The 26,357-nt window shown below is 37.2% G+C and overlaps 1 protein-coding gene across 3 annotated transcripts in view; it reads right to left on the reverse strand.

The window, feature by feature from the left end:
- Positions 1-1,804: 1,804 nt before the first annotated feature.
- LOC115449952 (membrane-bound alkaline phosphatase) overlaps positions 1,805-26,357 on the reverse strand; it is a 46,239-nt gene continuing 21,686 nt past the window's right edge. For all 3 annotated transcript variants that reach the window (XM_030177849.2, XM_030177850.2, XM_037438547.1), the window contains exons 2-9: positions 21,744-22,042; positions 16,217-16,409; positions 14,774-14,943; positions 13,467-13,634; positions 10,150-10,315; positions 3,580-3,903; positions 2,631-2,882; positions 1,805-2,062 (exon numbers count right to left, since the gene is read on the reverse strand). In XM_030177849.2, coding sequence (XP_030033709.2) covers positions 2,013-2,062; positions 2,631-2,882; positions 3,580-3,903; positions 10,150-10,315; positions 13,467-13,634; positions 14,774-14,943; positions 16,217-16,409; positions 21,744-22,042 — 1,622 coding nt within the window. In that variant the 3' untranslated portion in view covers positions 1,805-2,012. The remainder of the gene's footprint in view (positions 2,063-2,630; positions 2,883-3,579; positions 3,904-10,149; positions 10,316-13,466; positions 13,635-14,773; positions 14,944-16,216; positions 16,410-21,743; positions 22,043-26,357) is intronic.

Below are 26,357 nucleotides of genomic sequence, written 5' to 3' on the forward strand. Positions count from 1 at the left end.
AATCGGAATCATTTATTTCTGTTGTGTCTGTGTATAATTAGTGTGTTTTCGAAACCTTTGGATTCTACTCCTGGCTATTTGGATGTCTTCAACGAAGATATGGGTCCCAGAGACCCATTGCTGCGAGTTAAAAGAGAAAATTTAAGTGCTAAACCCTGCCCTATTAATCGGGTCAGAGTAGCTGGCATGTGCGTCGAGTAAGTGTTTTTAGTTATCTAATTTGTATTAATATAGTGCTAGGATTTTTATATAAATTAAATACCAAAAAGGCAACGTTTAACAAGGAAAGTCTTTCTTATACGTGAAATTTCTAAATTGCATTAATACTTATAATGTGCTAGGATATTTGTAAAATTTAAATATAAATAAGGCAAAGTTTAACAAGTAAGAAACCAATAGTTTTATACTTGACACGTTTAGTGTGATGTGAAAGTCCTCATCTATACTAATATAAAGCTGATGGGTTTGCTTGTTTAAACGCGCCAAACTACAAAAACGACATTGATTATTTTTCACAAATCAGAAGCTATACTCCTTCTGAGTACTATAGACTGCTGTCTATCCTGAAAAAAAAATTCCCGCAAGAGAGCTGCGAGCAAAAGCTAATTCTTTATATAATTGCTTTTGTAAAGTAAATATCTCACAAGTCACATTACAAGTTGTATTCATAAAACCATCATATTCATATCAAAATAACTATTTCCTTTTCAGAATAAAACTACTGGCTGAAGAGAATAATAAAGAAGAAACAGTTGAAGATCAACACACGCGTATCCACAAATAATACAATGAGGATCCTTCAAGCACAGTGCAACCGGATCATTGTCGATTTCATAGTTTTCATTGGCCTTGTTTAGCTTTATTTATCTGACAGCCAATTGAAGCAAAGTTGTAGCTTAATATTAGCCAATCACAGTGGCCTATGACTACGCACTGCGCAGGCGTTCATGCCGAAAGCATAGGGAAATGGATTTATTATCATAGCGTTACCCGGTTATTTACATAACCTTTGTGAACATGGATCTTAATTTATTTGTGGCACGTGCGCACGCGTCGTCCACTGTATAGATTTTATGAGGGAAACAATGCGATGCGTACCGGCATCTGAGCGTAATTATTTATTTAATATATTTATAAAATTTATAAAAAAATATGTTTTTTTATTCGATCCTTTAGAGGCATCCATTTATATAATAATTCCTTTTATCCTAATCGCATCGATCTTGAAAATTTAGAGAAAACCTGAGTAAATCTTGCTGTCACTCAGCACAGCGTGCACTACTGCCTCAGTGGCGTAGTTGTAATGCGTACGCGGTACCTGTACGACTATGGCGCTGAGGTTCTGGGTTAGAATCCCGGGCAAAAAATATTTGTGACAGTTTCTCCATCTTAAAAATTACTCAGTCAGAAAGAGTCAGAAAGTTGGCGTTGTGATAGCCCTCGGAAAGAACGTAAAGCCGTTGGTCCTGATCTTTTGCCGGCTATGTCGGATTACCGTCTCACCGGACTATGAGTGTGAGTGAAGGAACAGAAAATGCGCATATGTATTGCTCACACACTTGCACAGTGCGCATATGTATTGGTGCACTATACCTCCTGCGTCAGTCAAGTACGTTGCGTACGTATCTCCGTTGAGATTGGCCGCCGCGGCCGAAATTCGGCTAGGAGGGATTCATTCATTCAAATCATGCCATTTGTAAGTCTATTTACGTATATACGTAAAATAACGTTATTTTGTATTATCAATGTTTCCTGTAATTAATGATAATTAAGTGTCAATAATTGTGATAATAAAACATGCAAAAATGCATAAATTATTTTAATTAATTCTTATAATACACCCGTTGAATATTTACTTCATAAAATGAACTTATAAGCTATTTTGTACTGAGGTAGACATGACATTATACAACTAGTAACCTAATTACTGAACCTACTAATGATCCAGGAAAACATTACATTACAATAAATACAACCATATGACTATTGAATATATGTGTGACGCTCCTGCTTTAATGTGGGTGTTCCCTGCATTTTCTAGGCTTGATCGCTCTTGCATGATCTGGATTTAAAAATTATATATTATATTAAACATTGTTATATTTAAAGAGAATTTCACAATATTAGAATTATATATTAATAAGAGCATGAAATCCACCATACTCAATAAATACTCAAAAGTGGCTTGATTACCGATCGATGCCACATTATCAACCTAACCCATTTTTTTGATTCCTGCACTCTTCGTCTTAATTGAGATTAGACCTATTGCCCAGCAATTCACTAGTTATAACGACTCAAATTGGAATAAAAATCTCAAATGTCGCTTTCTTGGTCTTCGTGTGAGGATAGGCAGCTTTGGGTTTCAATCTCAGGTCTGAAAACATTTTGGGTGGGTGTTTCCTTGAGAATGGATGGATGGAAGTTGATGTCAGTAGACGGCCACTTAGTGAAACTAAATCATTTATGAAACATGTTTGAATATTTTTGGATTAACGGTCCCGAAATATAACAAACAGAAACTCCAAGACGTGTAGACGAAACAAAAATAAAACCAAAACATCGTAACAATAACTCTATTTAACAAATAAATTAATACAAACTTAAACTTAATATCACAGCACACATACCTAACCATAAGGTTTTAGGTTTTACACTAGGAGCACTAGAAGTCCTGACGTATCGCGTTTTTGGCCTGCAGTTGGCGTGTTGGTCATCAGTCAGGCACATGGCGTACGCCATCATGTGCGGCACGAGGCTTTGCTCGTAGCTCGCCGTGAAGAGATGCTGCCAGGGTCCTACAGCGTACACCGCCACGTCTTCACCACCGTGAGTCTCTGAGTCAAGTGGCACAAGACTCGGGTACGCGTAGTTCAGGTCACCTGGAATTAGTATTTTTAATTATTTGTGAACTGGTTAGATTGTATGTACGAAAATCAAGCTTGAAGATTTTCGTATTATATTTGACCTTTAAAGATTGATGAGTGCAATTCATCGTTACCATCAGGTACGAGTCAATTTCATTAAATATTTTTAAACTCAAATCGACCTCGAAATCATTATACTCGGATTGTCCTCAAATCTTGACAAATCGCTATATTTTGACACGTCTACATATGTATTTAGATTTTTTAAATTCCAAGACCGAGTCGAAGTTCGGGATTGTTTGATTTCGTTACACCTTCTGCGAAAACACTGAAGGTATAAAGTTATGTGTATATTGCTGTGAGAAGTTTCCCATTACGTAAGCAATGTAAATGACTAATTCTCGTTTCTTTTCGTCAGACATTCAAGAGTATAAAGTAACTAATCCTTCGTATTTCGCAAATTTTTAAGGACACCTAGTGACGAGAAACTTATCTCTAAACATGGATAGATAATAGAGTTATCTAGATGTTTCTATCATCAATTGGATCTCAGATACACCTAGTAACAAGTTCTTATAATTCCCCTATCTTCTAACTACTTACTATTCAGAGATCTCAACACTAAATTCCTAACTCATTACGTCACCACTTACTCAGATGAGCTTACCCGCTGTCGGCTTTAAAAATACGTTTACAAAACTAAAATACTTACGAGACACAAATTGATCGTGTAAAGTAACATCTACTCGAGTGCCATCAGGGGAGATTGACGCTGCTTTGCCATTCGCGTAACTGATAGTTGTGTATGGTTTCCCATCTCCCCCTTTCGCTGTATCCACCGTGCCCAAGATGTCATTTCCCCTTGACGGGTAGCCAGCGACTGTCATTGTATGCGCGTGGTCAGAACTGACGACAATGAGCGTGTCTTCTTCGTCAGTTATTGATTTTGCTTTTTTGACAGCTTTCGCGTATTCCACGGTTTCGTCCAGGGCCAAATGGGCAAGGCTGTCGTGGTGTGCATGGTCTATTCTGCCACCTGAACAAAACAGAGTTTTTAATATTGAAAAACTACTGACGTTAAATATTGATACATTTTTAGTTACGTGGCCACTATATTTGCATTAGAAATTGTACAAAAATTAGAAAACTAGAAACAGCAAATATCCATTATTCATGGACGATATTTGAAACCATGTTAGCAGCGGAAAGGACTAGTATTCGGTTTTAAAAATGACCCTGTATAAAATATGTTTAAATAAATATTAAATAATAAAAAGCTGGGAAATTAAAAACAAAAATAATACGTTCGAATTCTAAATATTTTATAGGTAATAATAATATTCTAGTAAACTAATTTAACTAAACAATATGTTAGGTAAAAAGCTATAATTAAAATCTTTCCGTAATGTATTTATTGCAACAGTAGTTGTAATTCCTGAAATAGAGTTACAGCGTGCGGTTATTAAGGCTCACTATTATTGTGCTATTATTTTGAGCTATGGCGTAATGTTTTCATATTGTTTATGGGGAAATACTAAGATAGCCTGTGACGGGCGTTGACTAAGAAATAGAACCCAAATGTAATTCCCGTAACTGTATGATGTAGCTTGATTTTTTTTTATTGGAGACTGAAGTACTTCTATACTAAACCTTCAGCTTATAATAATAATAATAATCAGCCCTGTATTATATACTCGCCTACTGCTGAGCACGGGCCTCCTCTACTACTAAGAGGGATTAGGCCTTAGTCCACCACGCTGGCCTAGTGCGGATTGGTAGACTTCACACACCTTTGAAATTCCTATAGAGAACTTCTCAGATGTGCAGGTTTCCTCACGATGTTTTCCTTCACCGTTAAAGCGAACGATAAATTCACAAAGAATACACACATGATTTTTAGAAAAGTCAGAGGTGTGCCCTTAGGATTTGAACCTGCGGACATTCGTCTCGGCAGTCCGTTCCACACCCAACTAGGCTATCGCCGCTTCAGCTTTAATAATGATTATTTTGAGACTTATATATAATGGACTGGCTCGAAGGAAATTCTAATGTTTTACAGAAAATATTTTGCTCGCATCTGTTCTAAACTCGATTTAGAGGAACGAATATTTTATTTTAATACGCGCACGGCAATATAACCCTACTGCACCTAAAAGTAAGTGGAGTGGGGTCCAATAGAATGTCGACTGACGACAGATGATTACCCCTCAACAGTCAACACAATTATGCCGGCCTGTTGGAGCCGGATATACACTAATAATCACGGATTGCGACACACTTACGTGAGCGACTATAGCGGGTTTTAACAGCTTGTGTACGCTCGCTATCCGGATCAATAGTATAAAAGATACCCTACCACCAGCAAACTTTTCCCCCTTGTTTATAGGTAATCTTTCCTTTAAGGCAGCGCATTTTTAAACAGATTGGGCAAAGCAGCCCTTACGCACTTGATGCCAAACGAGATATCAGTCGCCAATCGGTATAAATATGCCGGCTTGTTCGAAACAGACACCGTGATTTGAAACAGATTTATCGTAAACCCGGAATGTGGCACATTTCTGGAATTGTAAATATAAACAATAGATAATAAATATATTGATAATTCTGCGTGGTCGAGGAAAATACTTATGTTTAATTTACCTCGTTTTAGCGCGTGCTCATTGAAGATTTATTACGTAAATGCAGTATAAGGAACAGTGAGTAATAATATGTGTCGATGAATTTGCGGGCGCCTTTGGGAAAAAATATTTTCTGTTTATTACTTAATTGAATCATCCCGCACGTCATACGTGTCATTTTGACATAGCGTTACTAAATTAAACTATATATATTAAATTTATTTTAAATACTTAACATTTTTCAAGGGCATGAAAATTGCGATCTGATTTTATAGTCTCTTTTTGTTTTGTATCTGCTATTACTTAACATTGGCAAAGTCACCGATAAATAAACGGTGGCTGCCATAATATAGAAGAAGAAGAACATTTTGCAAAAAGCTACCCGAACCGTAGAGGTAAAATAAAAAAGTAAATTTCGAATAAAATAGATATCGATAAAGAGAGAGAGAATTATAATTGTACACGGATGGAAAGGACTGCCGAGACGAATGTCCGTAGGTTCTAAATCCTAGGGCACGCACCTCTGACTCTTTTAAAGTTATGCGTGCATTCTTTGTTAATTATCGCTTGCTTTAACGGTGAAGGAAAACATTGTGAGAAAACCTGTATACCAGAGAATTTCTTCATAGGAAGTTTAAGATTATGTAGAGTATACCAATCCGCACTAGGCGAGCGTGGTGGACTAAAGTCTAAGCCCTCTCAGTAGTCGAGGCTCGTGCCCAGTAGTGGGACAGTATACGACACACGGGAGATATTTTTATTATATTATTATAATTTTACATGGCTACTATTTCTATATTAAGAGGATTCGTTGCAGCGGCAAAATTACACTTAAAGTCAAATGAACTCATGCGCACGCCATATCCGCACAAAATTACAAAATGATCAGAAAACTACCGAGATTTTTATTGAAAATATTCTTTATTCGTGAGGTTCTTCCCGGAGTTTCTTTCTGCCTTTCTTCTTCGGGTAGTCACACTTAGGTAGCTAGTGAAAGGCTGGTAGGTTAGCTAGGTTAGGGCTCATGTCCTCGCCGGTGAGGATCGCGACGCGTTATCCTTCTATTTCCCCCTACTTGCCAGCCCGAGCTGGTTACTTCGGCTTGTATCTTGTTTTTATTATAAATGTTTATCCCTAATTTAGAATGTGGATAGTTATATAAGTAATTTTAATAGTTGTTTAGAAATAATAATTATTCTTATGCTTTGTTTTGACGTATCATAAGTGCAACTTTGTTCGCCTACGTGATAAATTTTATTTTTGTTTTTTATTTTATTATGTCACCAGATGTAGAGATGAGTATGGTTACATTTAATAACGCAATTCCAAAATGACTGCATAATGTTTTATTTAGAAATTATTTAATATATTGTAGAGTAATATTATTATTTTCCCTGTAGGTTTCAATAAGGTGACTGCACCTGGTGTGTAGGGTGACGTTCAGTTTAAGTATAAACCAATTATGAAGACAATTTGACTGACAAAGGATTATATAACGTCAGCATATTCATGATTTCTTATGTTTACGCAAATGTAAACAAAATAAAACTATTTAGCGTATTTTATCGCGATTTTTTATTTATAATTTGCTCCCGACATTTCGAAGACTGCAGCCTTCGTTGTCACGATCAGAGATGTTGTAATATAAAAACCGCCATAAACTCCGCAAAATAGTTTTATTTTAATGTCAGCATACTATTATTTAACAGTCTTATAGACACTAGCTTTTGCTCGCGGCTTCGCCCGTGTGAAGGAGTTTTCCGGGATAAAAGTCCACTGTATGATAAAAGTCTTGCTACATATTTTCCCGGTACTGATAGGTTCAAACTAATTTTATCCCCGTGGGGATTGAATTTATCAAAATCCTATTTCAGCCAACGTATTCATCATACAAACTTTCATCCCCTATTTTATCCCCTTGGGGGTAGAATTAATCAAAATCCTTTCTTAGCTGATGCTTACGTCATAACGTCTACCTGCATGCCAAATTTCAGCCCGATCAGTCCAGTGGTTTGGGCTGTGCGTTGATAGATCACTATGTCAGTCAGTTACCTTTGAGTTATATATATTTAGATTATTTAATATTGTCGGGGCAGTTGAGAACATTTCATTTATGTAATTTTTTCCCCTTGTACAAGTAGGTTAAGGTAAACGAATCTTACGGTTTTCAGGTATTTTCGAATATCTTTCCCTGAATGATGACAATGCGTGTGAAACCACTCTAGGTACCTTATATACTAATATATAAAGTTGAAGTTTGTTTGACAACGCTAATCGCAGGAATTATAAATCGATATATTTTTACTAATGAGAAGCTTCTTTGCCCTAAGAGTTATGGCTACCTTGTATCTTGGCACAACTTTATCACGCCAGCGGATCCGCAGGAAAAAATATTGTATTATAATTGTGTGCTGACAATGCGTGTAAGGAATGTGCTTGCAGTACAAATGAACCATTTATACCTAAGTGGATAGTGAACACTAAACTCCATTCAGTCAATTCCCTGAATCAGATGTAAAATGAAATAATCTACTTGAATCTGTAAAATGTTGAACTTTATTTAGATTTCGTAAATTATTACTCTACCACCAGTTTTGATTCCAGTTTTAACTCCAAAAGAACTTACAAGATTCTTTAGTGTTGCGCTTTTCGAAATCAGTTCAAAGGTGTAAAATATAGTGGATATAAAAAAATCAGTGGCGAAGCGTCTGTCTATATAACCTGATTCCTACCGTCTTCTCTTTTAAGTTTATGGACGTTGGTCTTAGTTTTAACTTTTTGTTAAATATGCTGCGATATGTTAACTAAGACAATTATATTTCCTAAGGTTACCTTTTTAAAAATTTCACCCTTCGCCACTGTAAAATATTTTTTTAGACCAGTTAGTTTAGTTACAGTATTAACAGCATGACGTTTTCCCCTTTCAGTGGTAGGCAGACTACAGAGGTGCAACACAAAATTCACCAGCTGTATTAAGCACTACATATTTTTTTTTAAATCATGTCATCTGTGTCTTTTACATACATAAAGGTCTTTTTCGCATGAGCAAAGCTTGAGCAAGAATTTTATTGTTGCTTTTGCTCGGGGTCGTGTTCGCCGAGATATAACGACATGTCGATGCAGCTTTACCGATCCACATACGATTTGAACAGAAGCTTTCATTCATAAATACAAGAAATTTAAAATGATATTTAATAATGAATTCATTCATTCATTAACGCATTCATTCATGTAAAGAACCGGTATCCCTATGTTTGACATATTTATTTCCTTATCAGTTGGTTATAGAACAATAATGTTACTTATGAATGAAATATGAATTAATTATGAATGGATTACAGTTAATAATTTCAGAAATAAGTTTTCCCATTAAGGTTTGTTTAATTATTTATAATTAATTTTAATCGTTTCGATGAATTCGTAAGGAAATAAATATTGTTTCATTATTTAATGGAAATCGTTATGTAAAAACAGGATATTCGACTGGAAATATTGTTCCCACACTAGAAATAATTATTATAGTAATATTTATATATATTGTTGACTGCCTCGGTGGCGTAGTTGTACTGCATGCGTTGTATTAGGGATTTTCTGCTCAGTATCAGCGCGGAGTCTGAAATTTGTGCCTGATATGGTGATAGGCTCGCCCCTATCACATCATGGGACGGAACACGCTTGGCGAAAAGTAGGTGCCGTGGTTGCGCCTCTGCATACCCTTCCGGGGATAAATGCGTGATGTGTATGAGTTATATTTGCATTTGTTTATCGCAACAGATTAATTTATTACACCTACCTTATTTAAATTAAACTAATTTTCGGATTCTATCGCGGTGTCAGTATTTTATTTTCTCCCGACGTTTCGAAGACTTTGCAGCCTTCATGGTCACGGGGACTGAGGTGTTGTTCATCCGTAAAGTCAAAGTTACAATATCTACCTACATTTTACAATTATACAACTTTTTTAAAATTTTAAAATTTTAGCTGACTTTACTTTACGGACTTTACGGACTGACTTTACGGATGAACAACACCTCAGTCCCCCCCGTGACCATGAAGGCTGCAAAGTCTTCGAAACGTCGGGAAAAAATAAAATACTGATACCGCGATAGAATCCGAAAATTAGTTTAATTTCAATGTCTAACATTCGCGTAAAGATAAGAAATCATTATACCTTATTTAAGGTAAGGGTTCCTATTCCATCTTTACGAAGAATCGGTATTTTAAGAGAGTTAAAAAATCACCTATTCATGTCAACTTTGAGTATAATTTTAGGTAAACATATGCAGTATCGAAATATTTACTTGAGCACCTATTGGCAGCTGAGCCGGCGGTGTAATAAATAGAACTCACCTGTTAAAATCTGTAATTTGCTGCGACTTAGAATATTATTCAAGACGTTGTCGACCAGGTGACATTTTCCGAAAGAAAACTCGTCAAAACATATAGGTACTAATAATATGCACAAATGCGGTCTACAAATTGTTCCAATGATAATTAGATTTTACATTATTTTGAAAGGGAAGCCGGTAGCAATCGGATTATAAGGACCTTTTGCCACAGCCGCATACACAATACTATACTACAGAGGCAGTAGTAGCTATAAGTTGCTCCGGGTTCCCTTTAGAAAAATATCAGCCTTTGACAGTGCGAGGCAGTTAACCTACCTTCGACAAATAGGAAGTATCCATTGGGGCTTCTGCTGAGCATCTTGATGGCCACCTCCACCATCTCCTCGAGGGTGGGCTGGTTTTGCGCCTTCAGGTGGTAGTCCATGTGGTCGTTTTGGAACAGCCCGAGAAGGTATTCCGGCAGCTCATCGGAGTTGAACACCTGGGTAAATTACAAAATAAATTGTGTGTGGGTTTTGATTGGTTTTATTGGGTTTTTCGAAATAAATATTGTATAGTTTATTGAAATAAAATATAGTCTACAATAAGTTTAACCAAATGCTAAAATTGTATCATAACCTAAACCGCATTAATGGTGAAATTATTATTAGTAACCATTACGTTATTAGTAATCATAGTCTGGGATATTTACTAGGTTTTTTTTTCGATTAAACGACGAAATGGGCAAGCCGATCTCAAACTCCATCTATGCTGTTCGCAGAAATTATTAATATTTGATCATTGACGTAAAGAATGAACTGTGCCGTGCTATGCTATTAAATGAGTACTGAGAAACGGATGTCAGGGACATAAACCACGTCAATATCTTTTTTTCCTACTGATTACAAAAGAGAGACAGACTCTCATATGTGAGAGTCCGCCTGGGTAGGTACAACCGTAATGTCTATTTCTGCCGCCAAGCAACAGTGTGTAGTCACTGTTGTGGTCCGGTTTGAAGGACAGTGTAGCCAGTGTAACTGGACATAATGAGACTTAACATCTCACGTCTCAGGATGGCGAGAGCAGTGGAATACCAAACAATGCTTAGTAACTCAATGTGTTGGATGGTGTTTCTACTATTTATGGGCGATCGTATCGCTTACCATAAGTGAACAGCAAGTTCGTCTCGTCATTTAAATAAATAAAAAAAAAACAGTTTTCGCACATAGTCTCTTTCTTTGCTGTTTACATGTCTTTTTGTACTGTTCGGTCCATTTGTACTAAACAAACTAGGTATGGGAATTTACTTGGGACTATTGGCACGCGCTCAGTCGGAACAAGGAAAATACTACTATACAATGACATTAAAGATATTCTCAGAATATGATGAGCGGCTTCTTACTTATCAAGAAATTGCAGTATCTATTTAGCTTTACGAGTTTGCGTGAAACGATGTAAGGGTCGTATGCTTCATATGTACCTAAACAATATATCTGTTTAAAGACCTTAGCTGGCGCGAGGCCCGTGGAGGGAGCAACAAAGGATCCTTGGTTCCAACAATTTCGTTTGATGGAACATGCTTTGTTAAGAGTGTGGTAAAGAAGTCCTCAGCTAACCGCGAGACTCCTAATGTAAGCGAAAGATCCCCTGCAGATGTCCGGTTTACCCCCTAAGCCCTCCACTGACTTTTTATCGAGGGCATGGCAAAGTGACCTCATTGCACCTGATCGTAAGTCATCAGTGTCGGTCAAGGTCTTTAACATCCTTTTTTTAGTTTTTAGCAACTCATTGCTGATTTACTGTTTACTAAGTATTCTGTCGTAACACCAAAAATTTTAAAAATAAGGGTACCTAATGGGAATTAAATGTGATGACAAATCCAGTGGGATACTAATTCGTACCCTGGGTTGGGTCGTCTTTTTTTTCGAAGCAAAAAATTCACAAGGAATAATCAAATGGTTTCTTATGTTTACGAGAATGTTAGACATCAAAATAAATCAGTTTTATGTAATAACCTGAAAATAGGTTATTAGAAAAACAAACCGAGTCGCTGTAATATAATATAATATCAGCCCTGTATTATATACTGTCCCAGTGGGAACGGGCCTCCTCTACTACTGAGAGGGATTAGGCCTTACTCCACCACGCTAGCCTAGTGCGGATGGATAGACATCATACACCGTCAAAATTCCTATAGAGAACTTCTGAGGTATATAGATTTCCTCATGATGTTTACCTTCATCGCTAAAGCATTGAAATGCTACAATGCAATTAATATTAATCATCAAAGCCATTGTGTCTACCAATATTATTAAAGTATAACTCAACGAGGCAGATATTACTGAGACATGAATGTTTACATCTTGAGACTTAGGGAACAGACGCGATGGAGCCGCGCCAATAATAACAATTATAAATTTAGACATACTCCGCTTTATTTTCATTGATAATCAGTAATCACAGTCATTTTTATTACTTTGAATGAAGAGACGAGCTTGCCGTTCGCCTGATAGTAAGCGATACGACCGCCCATAACCAGTAGAAACACCATCCAACACCTTGAATTACAAAGTTTTGTTTAGAATTCCACTGCGCTCGTCTTCCTGAGACATGAGATGTTAAGTCTTATTATGTCCAGTAGTTACACTGGCTCATTATTCTTCAAACCGGAACACAGCAGTGACTACACACTGCTGCTTGGCGGCATTTAAGGCATTTCGGCCGAAAAAGCAGTTAATACCTATAAATAGCCTAGATTTGGGAAAGTACTCACAATAAATAACTACGAGATTCCGGTGAGGAAACCCACGCGAGAGAAGCCGTGAGCAAACGCTAGTTTCTAATTATATCGACTGCTGATTTAGTGACATCTAGCGGCATCATTATGAAACTCCGTTATATGCCGTCCGTATACCATAAAATGACGGGGCGTTCCACGATGTAAGACTGATAAATAGGTAACCTCATGCGGTTTAGGAACAAGCTCCTCCCATAGAATCTTTGATGGTTCCTTTTTTTGTTACGGCCTTGTCAATCATTGTTGTTTTGCTGTTTTATGTTTTTTCTGCTTTTTTTTTCGTTTTCACTTTTTTTTAAACATAGGTAAATTAGTAAATAAGTTTTCATTTACAAGAGCTTTTATTTATAAAAAGTGATGTTTTTTTTTGTATACGCGTGATATTTAGCAGTTATTATTGTTAATTATAGTTGTGCGATTTTTTTTATTAATGTTATTATTGTCTTTCTTAATTTTAAATTTGTAGGTAAGTACTTACTTTTTCCCAGAACTGTATAAAGAATTTCAAGAATATCATTGTAATAATATTTTTATTATTGTTTCGATAGCTTAAAGCGACGATGATAACATATTCTGTTTAATGATCGATATTTCAGGAAATTAAAATGACTATCATTTTTCTAAGGATTTATAATTTATCTTGAACTATGAGTCACATGATTAAAAAGTAATAAAAAGTACACTCATACGCGAGGAGTGTGATTGTGCTTTCATATTTATTCCTGATACGATTTGATATTGTTTAGCATTGTTCAGTATTTTTCGATAGATGGCACTTTAATCGTATTATCCCGGAAGGATTTACATGTAAAGTACTGTTCCACCGTATTAGATTAATCCAGTGAATGATAATTACCTTCATAAGTTCCACTCGATCTGTGACGTACTGGTGCGTAGCGTTTTTCTCCTGTTTGTCCACATGCCACATCTCCGTGAGGTCGACCCCATCGATACGCTTGCCGGCCCCGCCCGCCACTCCCGTAACATTAGGCAGGAACTCCCTCCTACCGCCTCCCATGATGACCTGATAAAATTTTAATATTTATCAATATGTCGTTGTTTCACTTTCGGCAACGTAATATTAATGATTGGTTTGTGGAAAAGCGACATCTATATATATGTTACGAAACTAGTTTACTTTAATACTGTAACAATATAGTTGAACGTTTTGTTGATAGATGGCGCTTTGGAACTCCTCGTTTATTGATCAGACCTATGATTAATTTAATGGTTTCTACATTATTATTTCTTCTTACATTGATCATCTATCATGATGAATTTGCATCAACAAATTATCGTCCCACATTTTACCTTAGAACGGGCCGTCTCTTAATACGCCTGTGGGCCGGACTCCATTGTAGGCATGGAAATAGTATATTTTATTCTACCATTCATTCTCATCTCCTGGTTTATTGTCTTTAGATACGCTTACGTAGTACGATCCTTTTATAAATTTAAAAAGACAATTTCCTCCCCTTAATTGCCTAATCATCTGGCTAACATATAATTTATACGTTTCCCTACACGTTGAACGTGATTTATTTGTAAATGGTTGGTAAAAGGGTACTTATAGATTGCTCAAGATATTCGATATCAAGACAATAGGCTTAGATAATTTATAGAAATTTCCTTTATAGAGTACTTGATTATATCGCTTTTCATTTTAGATTTTATAAGACTATACCTACGTTTTGATAAATTAATTTTGAATGCAAAGTTAGTAAAGTCAACCAGCCTGCCAAGAATATTCTTTTCTTTTTGTACAACCACTAACTACTAACTAAAAGAAAATGTTCATAGTTTTAAAAGCTAAAAAATGTTGTCACCAAAGTTTTAAAAAACAAATAAAATCCAAAATATTCTTAGTATAAGTACTATACTATTATTATCAAAGTCTGGTAATTCATTGATGATGCCTCTGGTATCGTTGATGTTTATGTGTGGCCTAATGCTTATAGTAATCTAAATGTGGCCACTTATCATTAGGTGACCCATTGTTACTCTTTCCACCTTCTTTAGAATTCACCTAATATCCCATACCATAATCTAACTCGATGGACTCATTACCGTCGATCACGCCTTTATCTCCGAAGGGGTAGGCAGAGGCGCTACCAGAGTACCCATTTTCTCCATCAGTTTTCAATATATACCAGGAGTGCTTACCTTAAACTGTCTTCCAGGGTTGTTCATTACAAGTTGATACGCGATATCCCTGCAGCCCAACGCCAGGCACTCTTCAGGAACATCGACATCGGACTCCCAATTTCGTTCAGATGTATGCGCGTACATTCCCGCGGGAGACGCGTGTGTTACTCTGGTTGTTGTCACTAGACCTGCAAAGATTGGAACGTGATGTCTTAATTTTCGTTAGTCTTCCCCAAGGTCCTTCTATAAATCACGATGTGGGTGTTTTTTAATGATTCTAAAATAGGCTTTATAATATTTCACATAAGAAAGTTGTGTCTCACATAGGGTGAGGGGGGGGGGGGGGAAGGTTTCGCTATTTGATACATAATTCGCCCCCACACGAACACGATGCGGGTTGGAGTAAGAATGAAATATTTGATAGAGCTATAATTGGTATTTTTTGCCACTCATTACACTCACACCTTTTTTCTCCGAAGGGATAGGCAATGACGCAACTTGTGCACACACTTTCCGCTGTGTGTATTCCGTTCCATAATGTGATAGGGGGCTAGCCTATTGTCACATTAGGCACAAATTCCAAACTCCAGGCTGATACTCAGTCGAAAACCTTAAAATCACTGCCCAACCCAGGGATCAAACCCGAGCCCTCAGCACTGTAGCCGTACTAATACAACGCAACCGAACCAGTCTCATGAATATCTACATTACATAGTAAATACCATCAATATATTTTATTGGTTCAACATTCTATCGCAATGAAATATAATGACATTGTATAGTCAGGTAAAGCCAGAGTGAAGTCTTCAGCCATCATAATAGCTTCTACGTGTCCACTTGTAATAGCCTACGTCAATAGAATATCACCGCACTTAAACAACAATAGATCATTTGAATCTTAAGTGGATGAGCATCGTTAAAACTTAAAGGATATGGATGAAAGGCTGATTAGCTAACGTTCGTCTTCTGAATGGCTGTTGCTTTTTATGGTGAAAAGTACGTCAATGAAACGTCAAAGTGCATCATAAGTTGTGGTTTTGATTATTAGGTCTTGGTTTCGATCGGTCGGTGCGAGAAGATTGGGTAGAAAGGTGAATTTGGCAGCAAAATTAGTAGGACAGTAGACAATTTTTGGTTCTAAATACATATCTATCTAGGGCCTAGGTAGTGTTCCAACAGCTAATTATATTATACGAAGAATGCTATGACACTGGTTAGAAGTCTAAAATGTGGATGAAGATGATGGAGCTGGTCTCCAGTTTCCACCAACCTAAACACTCGTACAAGAGAAGAATAAAATCCAAATATTTTGGTGTTTAAAATTTTTATGGTATTCATCGATATATGTCTCACAATGTCCAGTAATTACACTGGCTACAATGTCACGCTGTTGCTTGGCGATAAATTAGACATTGGTACTACTCAGCCGCGGTCTCACATGTAAGAGAACAACCAACTTACCAACATCCAAGCCATGTTCTAACGCCCACTGGCCGATGGAGGGCGCCCAGTTGCCTTTGTGAAGCTGGGAGTAGCATGAGGACCTGGTGACGTTGCCGTCCAGCCCGATGACTCCGTACTTAGTCTTCACTCCAGTCAAGTATGAGGTCGCGGTGCAAGCGGAGTCCGCGACTTGCGCATCGATGCAGTAAGTCTGGAAAGGGACATGTTAAATTGAATTTTATTTATGACAAATGAGAATCTTAATTTGACTGTGGTTTTGCTCGTGAAAGATTTTTTAGAGTTTGATTACACTCCCCGCACAACAACGTATCTTAAATATTTTACTATAACCTAGTAAATGGTCTGCCACTAAATAAATACTAACAGCCGTTTTTAAAGACTATCCTAATCTTAATCTTTGCTCCCTTTCCAAGAATAGACCAATGAACATGACTCTCTTCGTAAGCATGTCGATAAAGCTGTTTTTATTGGATCATTTTTGCGATAGATCAAAATAAGTGATTGGAATCGTTTATTTACTGGCTGTGATACAAATTCGTATCATTGTTATTTAAAGAGCTGCTAGAAACTAATTCGACAAATCCGGACCTAAAATATCGGTTAGTTATATTGGCAATCCACTACAGTTTGAGCCGACATTTTTGACCACGTACTACAAAACTATGGAACCCATTGCCACCAGTAGTATTTTCGGAGAAATATATTGAGACCTTCAAAAAAGAGCGTATTTCCACTAAAAAGGCCGGCAACGAATCTCTATGCCTGGTAGCAGTTATTCATGGGCGTCGATCACTTAACATCAGGTGAACAGTATGCTGGTTTGCCTTCTATATCATAAAAATACCTACAGATCAGACAAACATTTGTTATCTAATGATTTCTTATGTTTACGCGAATGTTAGACATTGAAATAAAACTAAAAACTATTTAAACGGATTTTATCGCGGTTTTTTTTTATATTATTATTTTCTCCCGACGTTTCGTTTGTTTTCTATCTTGAATATAATACAATTAAAAATTATTATGCTAAACATAAACCTCGATTTGATCTCGGTTTCTAGTATTTATAAAGTACTAAGAACTGAACATATTTATAAGATAGTTTAGCAGGAAAGTCTACGTATTCACGGAATATGAATATATTAATATCAACTTTATTTTCTTGACTATAATGGTTGGAAGAGATTGCTACGAACGATAAGACCGACCGTACCACTGCGTTTATTGTTTTTAATACTTTAGTATTTGAAGGCGTGTAATAAAGATGTAAATAAATATAATATCCGACAATACTTAAAGGGACTCGGTCCAATGCTCGCTCGGATGATGCTATACTCCCAAGTGTCGACATTGGGCCGTTAGACCGGTGAAACCAATATAACCGTTCCACTTACTCGCCAAATGATGGTAGCGATAACGTGGTTTATTTTAGCGAAAAAAAAAATAGCCGGAGGTGTGTAGCTTAATATTAGTCAAATAGGTACATTTTATTATCCTCTTTAATTGCTTTGATGAGACAAGCTTGTCGTTCGCCTGATGGTGAGCGATACGACCGCCCAGAAACAGTATAAACACCATCCAAAACCTTGAATTTCAAAGTATTGTTTGGTATTCCACTGCGCTCGTCATCCTGAGACGTGAGATGTTAAGTCTTATTATATCCAGTCGTTACACTGGCTACAATGTCCTTCAAACCAGAACACAACAGTGATTACATACTACAGCTTGGCGACAGAAATAGATTGCTACCTACCCAGGCAGGTCCCCACCCATGAAAGACATTTTCGCATTTATACGTAATTAAGAGAAAAATTAGAAGTAAGAAATAGACCCCAATTGTTTTTCTATGCACTAGAATACGCCCCTGTCTGTAACATCTTTACAATAGCAATGGCCTTATCATATTTGTTATGTAGGGCACTTCCTCAGTTTGACAAACACGAGGCAATTTCCTACATTCCTAATGATGTTAACTGAATTACAAATAGTAATTTACACACCGTTTATTGTGAACCATTTTACACATCATGAGTATTACTTTTTAAAGGTATTGTTTGTGCTAGGATGTATTTTATATCCGCCTAGATACCGACCATTAAATACCGTGTTAAAAACCGCCATAGTACCCGATGTAAGTGTATCGCGTTCCGGGATCAGCCTGTGTATATCATTTATTTTTAAAGTGATTTTGTTTGTGGTATGACATATTTTATATCCGCCTGGATACCGACCACCGTACACCGTGTTAAAAACCGCCATAGTGACCTTCGTGATGCGTTCTGGAATCAGCCTGTGTATATCGGGTTCCAACAGGCCGGCATGAGTCGACTTCCGAAGGGCAATCATCTCTTGTCAGTCGACATTCTATTGGACCCCATTCCACCATCAGATTCAGTGCGGTCACTTCGCTGTCCCCGTACGAAAAAGAGGCAGAGGCTTAACTAGGAGATATGGTAAGCTTATAACCTATAAATATCAACCACCCCTCTCTGCCTCCCGCTCAACTCAGACTTATTATGTCCTCAATAACATTGAGTACTATCAATGGCCCCAAAATCTAGTATAACAAACAACACGAAGGGCCTTGTTCAATTATAATGATCGTGATTGGTCGAGTGACCAACTCGTGAGTCACGTGTTAATCTCTCGACCAATCACAATGAAACGGTAGGTGGCCTGTTTTTGGCACACTGAAGGACCAGATCATTTCACCTTGAAAAGTAGATGCCACTTTACATTGTCAGACCCGGCAGGACTAGTCCTGGGGGACTAGTCCTCAATGTAACATAATGGGGGCCATAGCCCTAGGAATATGGCCCCCATTATGTTACACCGAGTACGTCCCTGACACAACGTCTTTACAATAACATTGCTAGCCTCGCGGTCACAGATAACAGCTAATTGTCATAGATCACTTCCTTCCGTTGATATTTAAAATAATATATTACAGAGTCGAAATAAATTACTATGTATTATAATAGAATTAGAGAGTAGGTAATACATGTCTGTTGAATAGTTTGAAATTGTTTAAAATTGTTAGTTTGATTATCTTTTCAAGGACTTTTTTTCGCGTGCAAAGATGTGTTGTCGCTACCATCGCATGAGGGTGAGTGGAACGGTTATTGGTTTCACCGGTCTTACGACCTAATGTGGACACTCGCGAATATAACATCATCCAAGCGAGCATTAGACCGAGTCCTTAAACTTTAATTATTGTCGGATGTTATACATTAGATATCGATGATGTTATACTTATTTAAACCTTTATTACAAGCTTTAAAATATTATAATAAATTAAAAAAAATGCCGTTCCCCACTAGACCAGCGTAGTCCTGGATTTGTAAATAGGTCGTATAGGCCGCGGGCTATGGACGGCAGATTTCAGAGGACGCTCACTCGATTAAATTAATCATACGTTTAATTAACTTTAGTGCCTTCCACAATACAAATACAAAGAAAATTATTAAGTATTTTAGAAATCTACATACATATATAAACCTACCTACATGGCGGAAATAAAATGGCCTACATTCATAAAAAAATATAAATCCGGCACTGGACCAGCGTTGACTGAGGTCTAATCCCTCTCAGTAGTTATGTGCTAAGCAGTGGGACACAGTCAGTCACATACTACAGGGCTGATATTATATTGTAGGAAGAGAGTGTAACGTCATCGAAACGTGCGGCCTTGCGTTAACGTTTTCCTTGAACGTGATGTGAACGCGCAGTTATTTGGTTAACCGCATAATACTTATTTGTTGAAGACAGTTTTTATCTGTAAAATAGTATTGTGACTAGCGATTGACGTTTGTTTTGTGTGGTTTAGACCGGATTAGTTTTTTTTTATGGCGAAAGATCATTTAGCGGATATAATAATAATAATATCAGCCCTGTATTATATATTGGCCCACTGTTTGGCACGGGCCTCCTCTACCAGTGAGAGCGATTATGCCTTAGTCCACCATGCTGGCCTAATGCGGATTGGTAGGTCGCCGCCGGGGCGAGTCGCTAGTATATTGATAATCGATATCTCGTGAACTTAAAGCTGCGCAGGAGTTGATTAATAATACTAACATCCCGGACTTCGGGAAAAGAATACACAGGAAAGTGTCTAATTCATATGTGTACCTACTCTGTTCTTAAGATACTGTTTGCTGCAATTTTATTACAAAAAGAATAGTCTACATCCGCATTCTTACATCAAAAATAGCAAAAGGAAGAACTAAATTTAGGTTTTTAGTACATAGTACTATTGCTAACGGCATAGATTACAGGAAATCACATAATAGCCAATAATTTCAACAATACGTAACAACTTGTAACCTAATTTCAACCGTAAATGTGTGCAATAAAGTTTAATTTGGTTCGACAATAAATATTAGAGCAATGATCTTTGACAGATATACCGTTGTACAATCGCATAAAAAATACTTTGATAAAGAAAAAACGCAATGAATAAAACGGTGTTTACGTAAAATGGTTGGTGGGTACAGTTGAGTTTAAAAGGCGTACTTTAAATGCTTTATTATTTTGTTCGTTTTCATCAACATCAGATTGATTTGCGAATTATGCTTTCTTGAGACGTTTTTAGCTATGTTTTTCCGTTGTTTTCGGCTATTGTTTGTTTTGTTTTGACGTATCATAAGTGCAACTTTGTTCGCCTACGTGATAAATAAAGTATTTTTATTTTTTTTTATTCTTTTAAAGGGTTATCAAAGTTGTATCACACACACGTACATTTTATTTCTATCTCTAATGGTAAATTAACATTTTGAAGCCTCGTCTTTATTTTAGAATTTATTTAAATAGATTTTAAATTTTGTTACAATTTTATTCACGACTGTCCCATTAAAATTGTTGTAAACCAGTTTTTTGTAGAAATTTGGGACAATGCTTACATAATCTAACTTCCTTTAGAGTTGGAATGAGATTTTTTGCACAACTTCCGAACTTTTTTTATCCTAACGTGCTCGCTATATTACAACGATTGCATTGTTTTCATTTACCGCGGTAATCTATTAGCCCGTTTCTAAAAAAAAGGAATTTAATTTGCCCTTTAAAATATTTATTGTCACATCGGCTCTGGATACACCTTTGTCTACCCCTTCAGAAACTCCCTCCAAGTGATTCTTGTCTCCACACCGAATGCACTCCCATGCGAAGGGAGACATTTGTAGCGGCCCTAGGCACATAGTTCAGTGTGTATGCCTCTTGGTTGACAAATTCATATTAAGGTCTATAAGGGCTTGCGAACATCTACCTTCTTCTCTCCTCCGCTCATCCTAATACAGTTCCTTCTCCTCCCGCCTTCCTTCCCAGCTACCCCTGCCTATTCCCCTAGGGACTGCCGTGGTTGCTAAGCCAGGGGATCGCCTGTAGACCGTTCGCTAGATACCCCTGGTAATAACCACGGTGGCTCTCAAAAATAAAAAAAATACCCTTTCAGTATACGTGATGTGTGTTTTTTAGTTTTTAATCTTATGATGATAAACTGGTGTAGAGTCACTTTATACAAAACACTCACCCGAGCCAATCCACAGACTGGAAACTTCTCGAAATCCAGCACGTTCTCTTCCCCTAACCCTCGCTCCAGCTGCCCTCCAAACGTCCTGGCAGCCATGACAGTTGCCAGCGACATGCCATCACCAATAAACATGATTCCATTCTTTGCTTTGTTCGTGTTAATTTTCTCCTGGAGCTTAGCGTTCAGCGCTGCAGCGGCTGACTTCCGCCAGTGAGAGCCATGCTTCTCCTCAGCAGGTATGTATGCTGGGTTCATGATGGTGTCCAGGATTTTTTTGGGCTTCGGCGTGGAGACATCCTCTGTGAAAGGATTGGTTCTTATTATTTTGTTTATTTTAGGATTTATATGTTCAGCAGTGAACTTTAGGTGGCTGATGATGATGATGATGACGATTTACATAAAAAAATGAATGTAGTAATTAAGGGTAGCCTAGGGACTTAACTAGTGAATGCATACTTCATACTTGTGAAAACATAAGTTTTGTGTTAATTATGTATATTTTAATTATGTGTTAGACGTTACTTTAACTTTATATTAACACCTTCTTTCCCTAATGAAATAAAATAAAAAATTTATTTTATTTACTTAAATAAAAAAATCATTCTCACAAATAGAAGGTTATAATTAAAACATTCGAGATTAATCAAGGCCTTAGCGCGAAAGTCGAACCGCGTGCTCAATGATTCCATGTTAATAATATTTTAACGAAAAATTGCTCAAAATTTACTGTTTGTCGTATTTGTTTTTGAATGCAAATTATCTCTTAAAGTTATCTAACTCGGATTCCTACTTAGGCTATTACAATCACGGCTCAAGTCAATCACAAAGCCAACTTAGTGTCTGGTTACGTAAAAGTCCATTCGCTAAAATTTAAATTTGCATTTTAAAGCTGTATTGCGTATCTAATAAAGGTTACATTTGCATACTCGTATTTTATAGATTTTTGAAGGCTGGCTAGAATAGGTTCATCAATCTTAATAAATAGGGAATCTTAATACTTATGAACAAGTGCTTTTATACTTTAATCTTTTCTAGCCGTGCTTAGGCCACGGTGGCCAAATTGAACAAAGATCAACTAGGTGCACAGGAGATATTATAGAGCACAAGTGTGTGCACAATACATAGGTGCACTGTGTTCCTACACTCTCACAGTCCGGTGAGACAGCAATCCAACATGATCGGAGAGAGACCAAGCGTAGGACCAGCGGCTTTACGTGCTTTCCGAGGCACGAGAGCATTATATCGCCAATTTTCTGACTCCGAGCTGCGACTGAGTAATTTTAATATGAAAAACTCAGTCACAATTATTTTGGCCCGATTCGGGATCCTAACCCAGGACTTTAATAGATTAATTCTTTGCGAACTATCGCTTGCCTTAACGGTAAAGGAAAACATCGTGAGGAAACCTGTATACCTGTGAAGTTCTCCATAAGAGTTTGAGGGTGTTTGAAGTCTGCCAATCCGCACTAGGCCAGCGTGATGGACTAAAGCCTGAACCCTCTCTGTATTAGAGGAAGCCTGTGCCGACAGTATATTATATAGGGCTGATATTATTATTTCTTTATTTTAAAGGTAGACAGTAAGGATTGTGTCCGTAGTAAGGTATGACTTAAGTTATCTTTTTCCCGAAAATTTGCGTAAGTAATGAGACTTATATACTATACTTGCGGAAATTATTTACATACGGACAAAGATGAGAGCCAAAGGTTTTATCTATTAGTCTGTGCCAAGGTCTTCGTCCTTCATTAGTTTTATTTGCATTATATAGATATACTTCCTCCCTATACCTAGTCATTGCTCAGTGGAGAAATTCTTTAGCATGCGCTGTACGACACGGTTCTGAGTTCGAAACCCAGGTCGGGCAAATTGATACTGAATTTTTTACTCGTATCAATCTGGAAGTTGTGCTCAATATGGTGATAGGCCTGCCTCCTATCACATCGTGGGACGAAACATATACAGTGAAAAGTGGAATAGTCAAAATGAAAAGTGGGTCCCTTGGTTGCATATCTGCCCTCCACTTAGAGTATAAGGCGTAATTTGTGCTTCGAAAAGTGGAAGAGTGGAAGTGAAAAGTGCCGGGATTGTCTATCTGCCTACTCTTTCGTGTAAAAAGGCGTAATATGCATTTGTATGTAATATTTATTGATTTTCATACCTAATAAAACAAGAATTCTGCTTACGTGACATTAAACCTGCACTAAGTCTGAAGTCATTATTTATAGTGGAAAACAAAATACTGCGGATTCATTACGAAAATAAATAGTATAAAGATTATTACAAAATCGACAAACATAAATTACGTAATACAATATAAGAATAAATTCAATCAGTATTCAGTCACGTTGTTTTAAAACTAGATTAGTCACGAAGGAAGAAAACCTTTGGAAATAAAAGATAAGACATTGATAACGTTTCATAATAGAAAAATAATATTAACATTTTACTACATTGTACACATAATCACGCATTTATCCCCAAAGGGGTATGCAGAGGCGTAACCAGAGCACCCACTTTTCGCCAAGTGTGTTCCGTCCCATGATGTGATAGGGGGCGAGCCTATCGCCATATCGGGTACAAATTCCAGGCTGATACTGAGCAGAAAAACTCAAATATCACTTTGCCCGACCCAGAATTTGAACCCAGGACCTCAGAGCGCTGCAATACCGTTTACTGCATTGTATTTTATGAATTGTACGTGACGAGCATATTGTTCGTCTGATGGCAAACGGCATGACTGCGATTGATATCATCCCAAACATTACGTCGGTAATATTACAAAATTGTGTAAGTGACATAAACAATTATATTGGAATTCATACATAAAATAAAAAATTATAATCGACTATTAATTTTTTTTCTACTAGTTTTTATTAGCCTAGTGAAAGAGTTTTTCCGGGATATAAGTTGCTCAGGGGAAGGTCTGAAATTTGCTCTCATCATCTTGTTAAATAAAAAGCAATATAAATAACATATTATTTAACCAGAATCATAAATAATTGATTAAAACGTAATATAATAATATTAAAATATCAGCCCTGTATTATATACTGTCCCACTATTGGGCATGGGGCTCCTCTATCACTGAGAAGAGGACTAGGCCTTAGTCCACCACGCTGGCCTAGTACGGATTGGTAGACTTCACACACCCTCTAAATTCTTATAGAGAACTTCTCAGGTATGCAGGTTTCATCACGATGTTTTCCTTCACCGTGAGAGCAAGCGATAATTCACAAAGAATACACACATAATTTTTTAGAAAAGTCAGATGTGTGCCTTTGGTATTTGAACCTGCGGACATTCGTTTCGGCAGTCCTTTCCACGCACAACTAGGCTATCTCCTGTGTATCGGTCTACGTATAAGTAAGCAAAAATATCTCCACTACGGTATTGGGCATTATATACACTTCTGACTTTTCTAAAATTATGTGTGTATTCTTTGTGAATTATCGCTTGCTCTAACGGTGAAGGAAAACCATCGTAAGGTAACCTGCATACCTGATAAGTTCTGTGTAGGAATTTTGTGAGTGTGTGAAATCTATCCATCCGCATTAAGTCAGCGTGGACTAAACCCTAATCCCTCTCAGTAGTAGAGAGGCCCGTGCCCAGCAGTGGAATAGTATATAATACAGAGCAAATATTATTATATATTATATGCGCAGATCGCATCTGTCTACTACGTATAATTTTCTAAGCTATGCGAGCTAAACTAAACTAGCCCAGGAGCCGTAACTAAGATGGCTTTCTACAATCGTTAACGCTAACGTTATGTATGAAAATGACATATCCTACTAACAGACTTATTGATAGGAATACGACTGGCAAACTTATATTGGATGCGCCAGGCAGTCCCACAGTCTGACTACAGGGAATGATAATAGTATTTTTTGCGCGAAATTTACTATGAAGTGTAAAATAAAATATGTCATTATTAAACTATGGTTGTTGCAAAGCAATTAAAATATATTTAAAAATCATACGAACGGAACGGAAGCGGCGATAGCCTAGTTGGGTGTGGAACGGTCTGCCAAGACGAATGTCCGCAGGTTCAAATCCCAAGGAAACAACACCTCTGACTTTTCTAAAAAAAATCACGTGTGTATTCTTTGTGAATTTATCGTTCGCTTTAACGGTGAAGGAAAACATCGTGAGGAAACCTGCACATCCGAGAAGTTCCCTATAGGAATTTCGAAGGTGTGTGAAGTCTACCAATCCGCACTAGGCCAGCGTGGTGGACTAAGGCCTAATCCCTCTCAGTAGTAGAGGAGGCCCGTGCTCAGCAGTGGGCAAGTATATAATACAGGGCTGATATTATTATTATTATTATTATTAAAAATCATGATAACATTCGTATATAATTGCAAAATACTGGTATTTTTAACGTTTTTTGTAATGTATTTGTTGTATTCGATTAGGTCATTGCGCAGGCGCCGTTAAGGTGATGTTAAAGACACGACACTTTTTTGAAACTGACAGTTGATTACATGCAAAATGTTTGCTGGTGACGTGATATTTATGTCCACCTATAGACCATCGCACAAGGTGTACAACCCGCTATCCTGGCCTATTTAAACGTGTCGTGTTCCTGGAGCATTCTGTGTATGCTTAGCTTTA

Source organism: Manduca sexta, chromosome 14 (genome assembly GCF_014839805.1).
Source record: "Manduca sexta isolate Smith_Timp_Sample1 chromosome 14, JHU_Msex_v1.0, whole genome shotgun sequence".
NCBI classification, from domain to species: Eukaryota; Metazoa; Arthropoda; class Insecta; order Lepidoptera; family Sphingidae; genus Manduca; species Manduca sexta.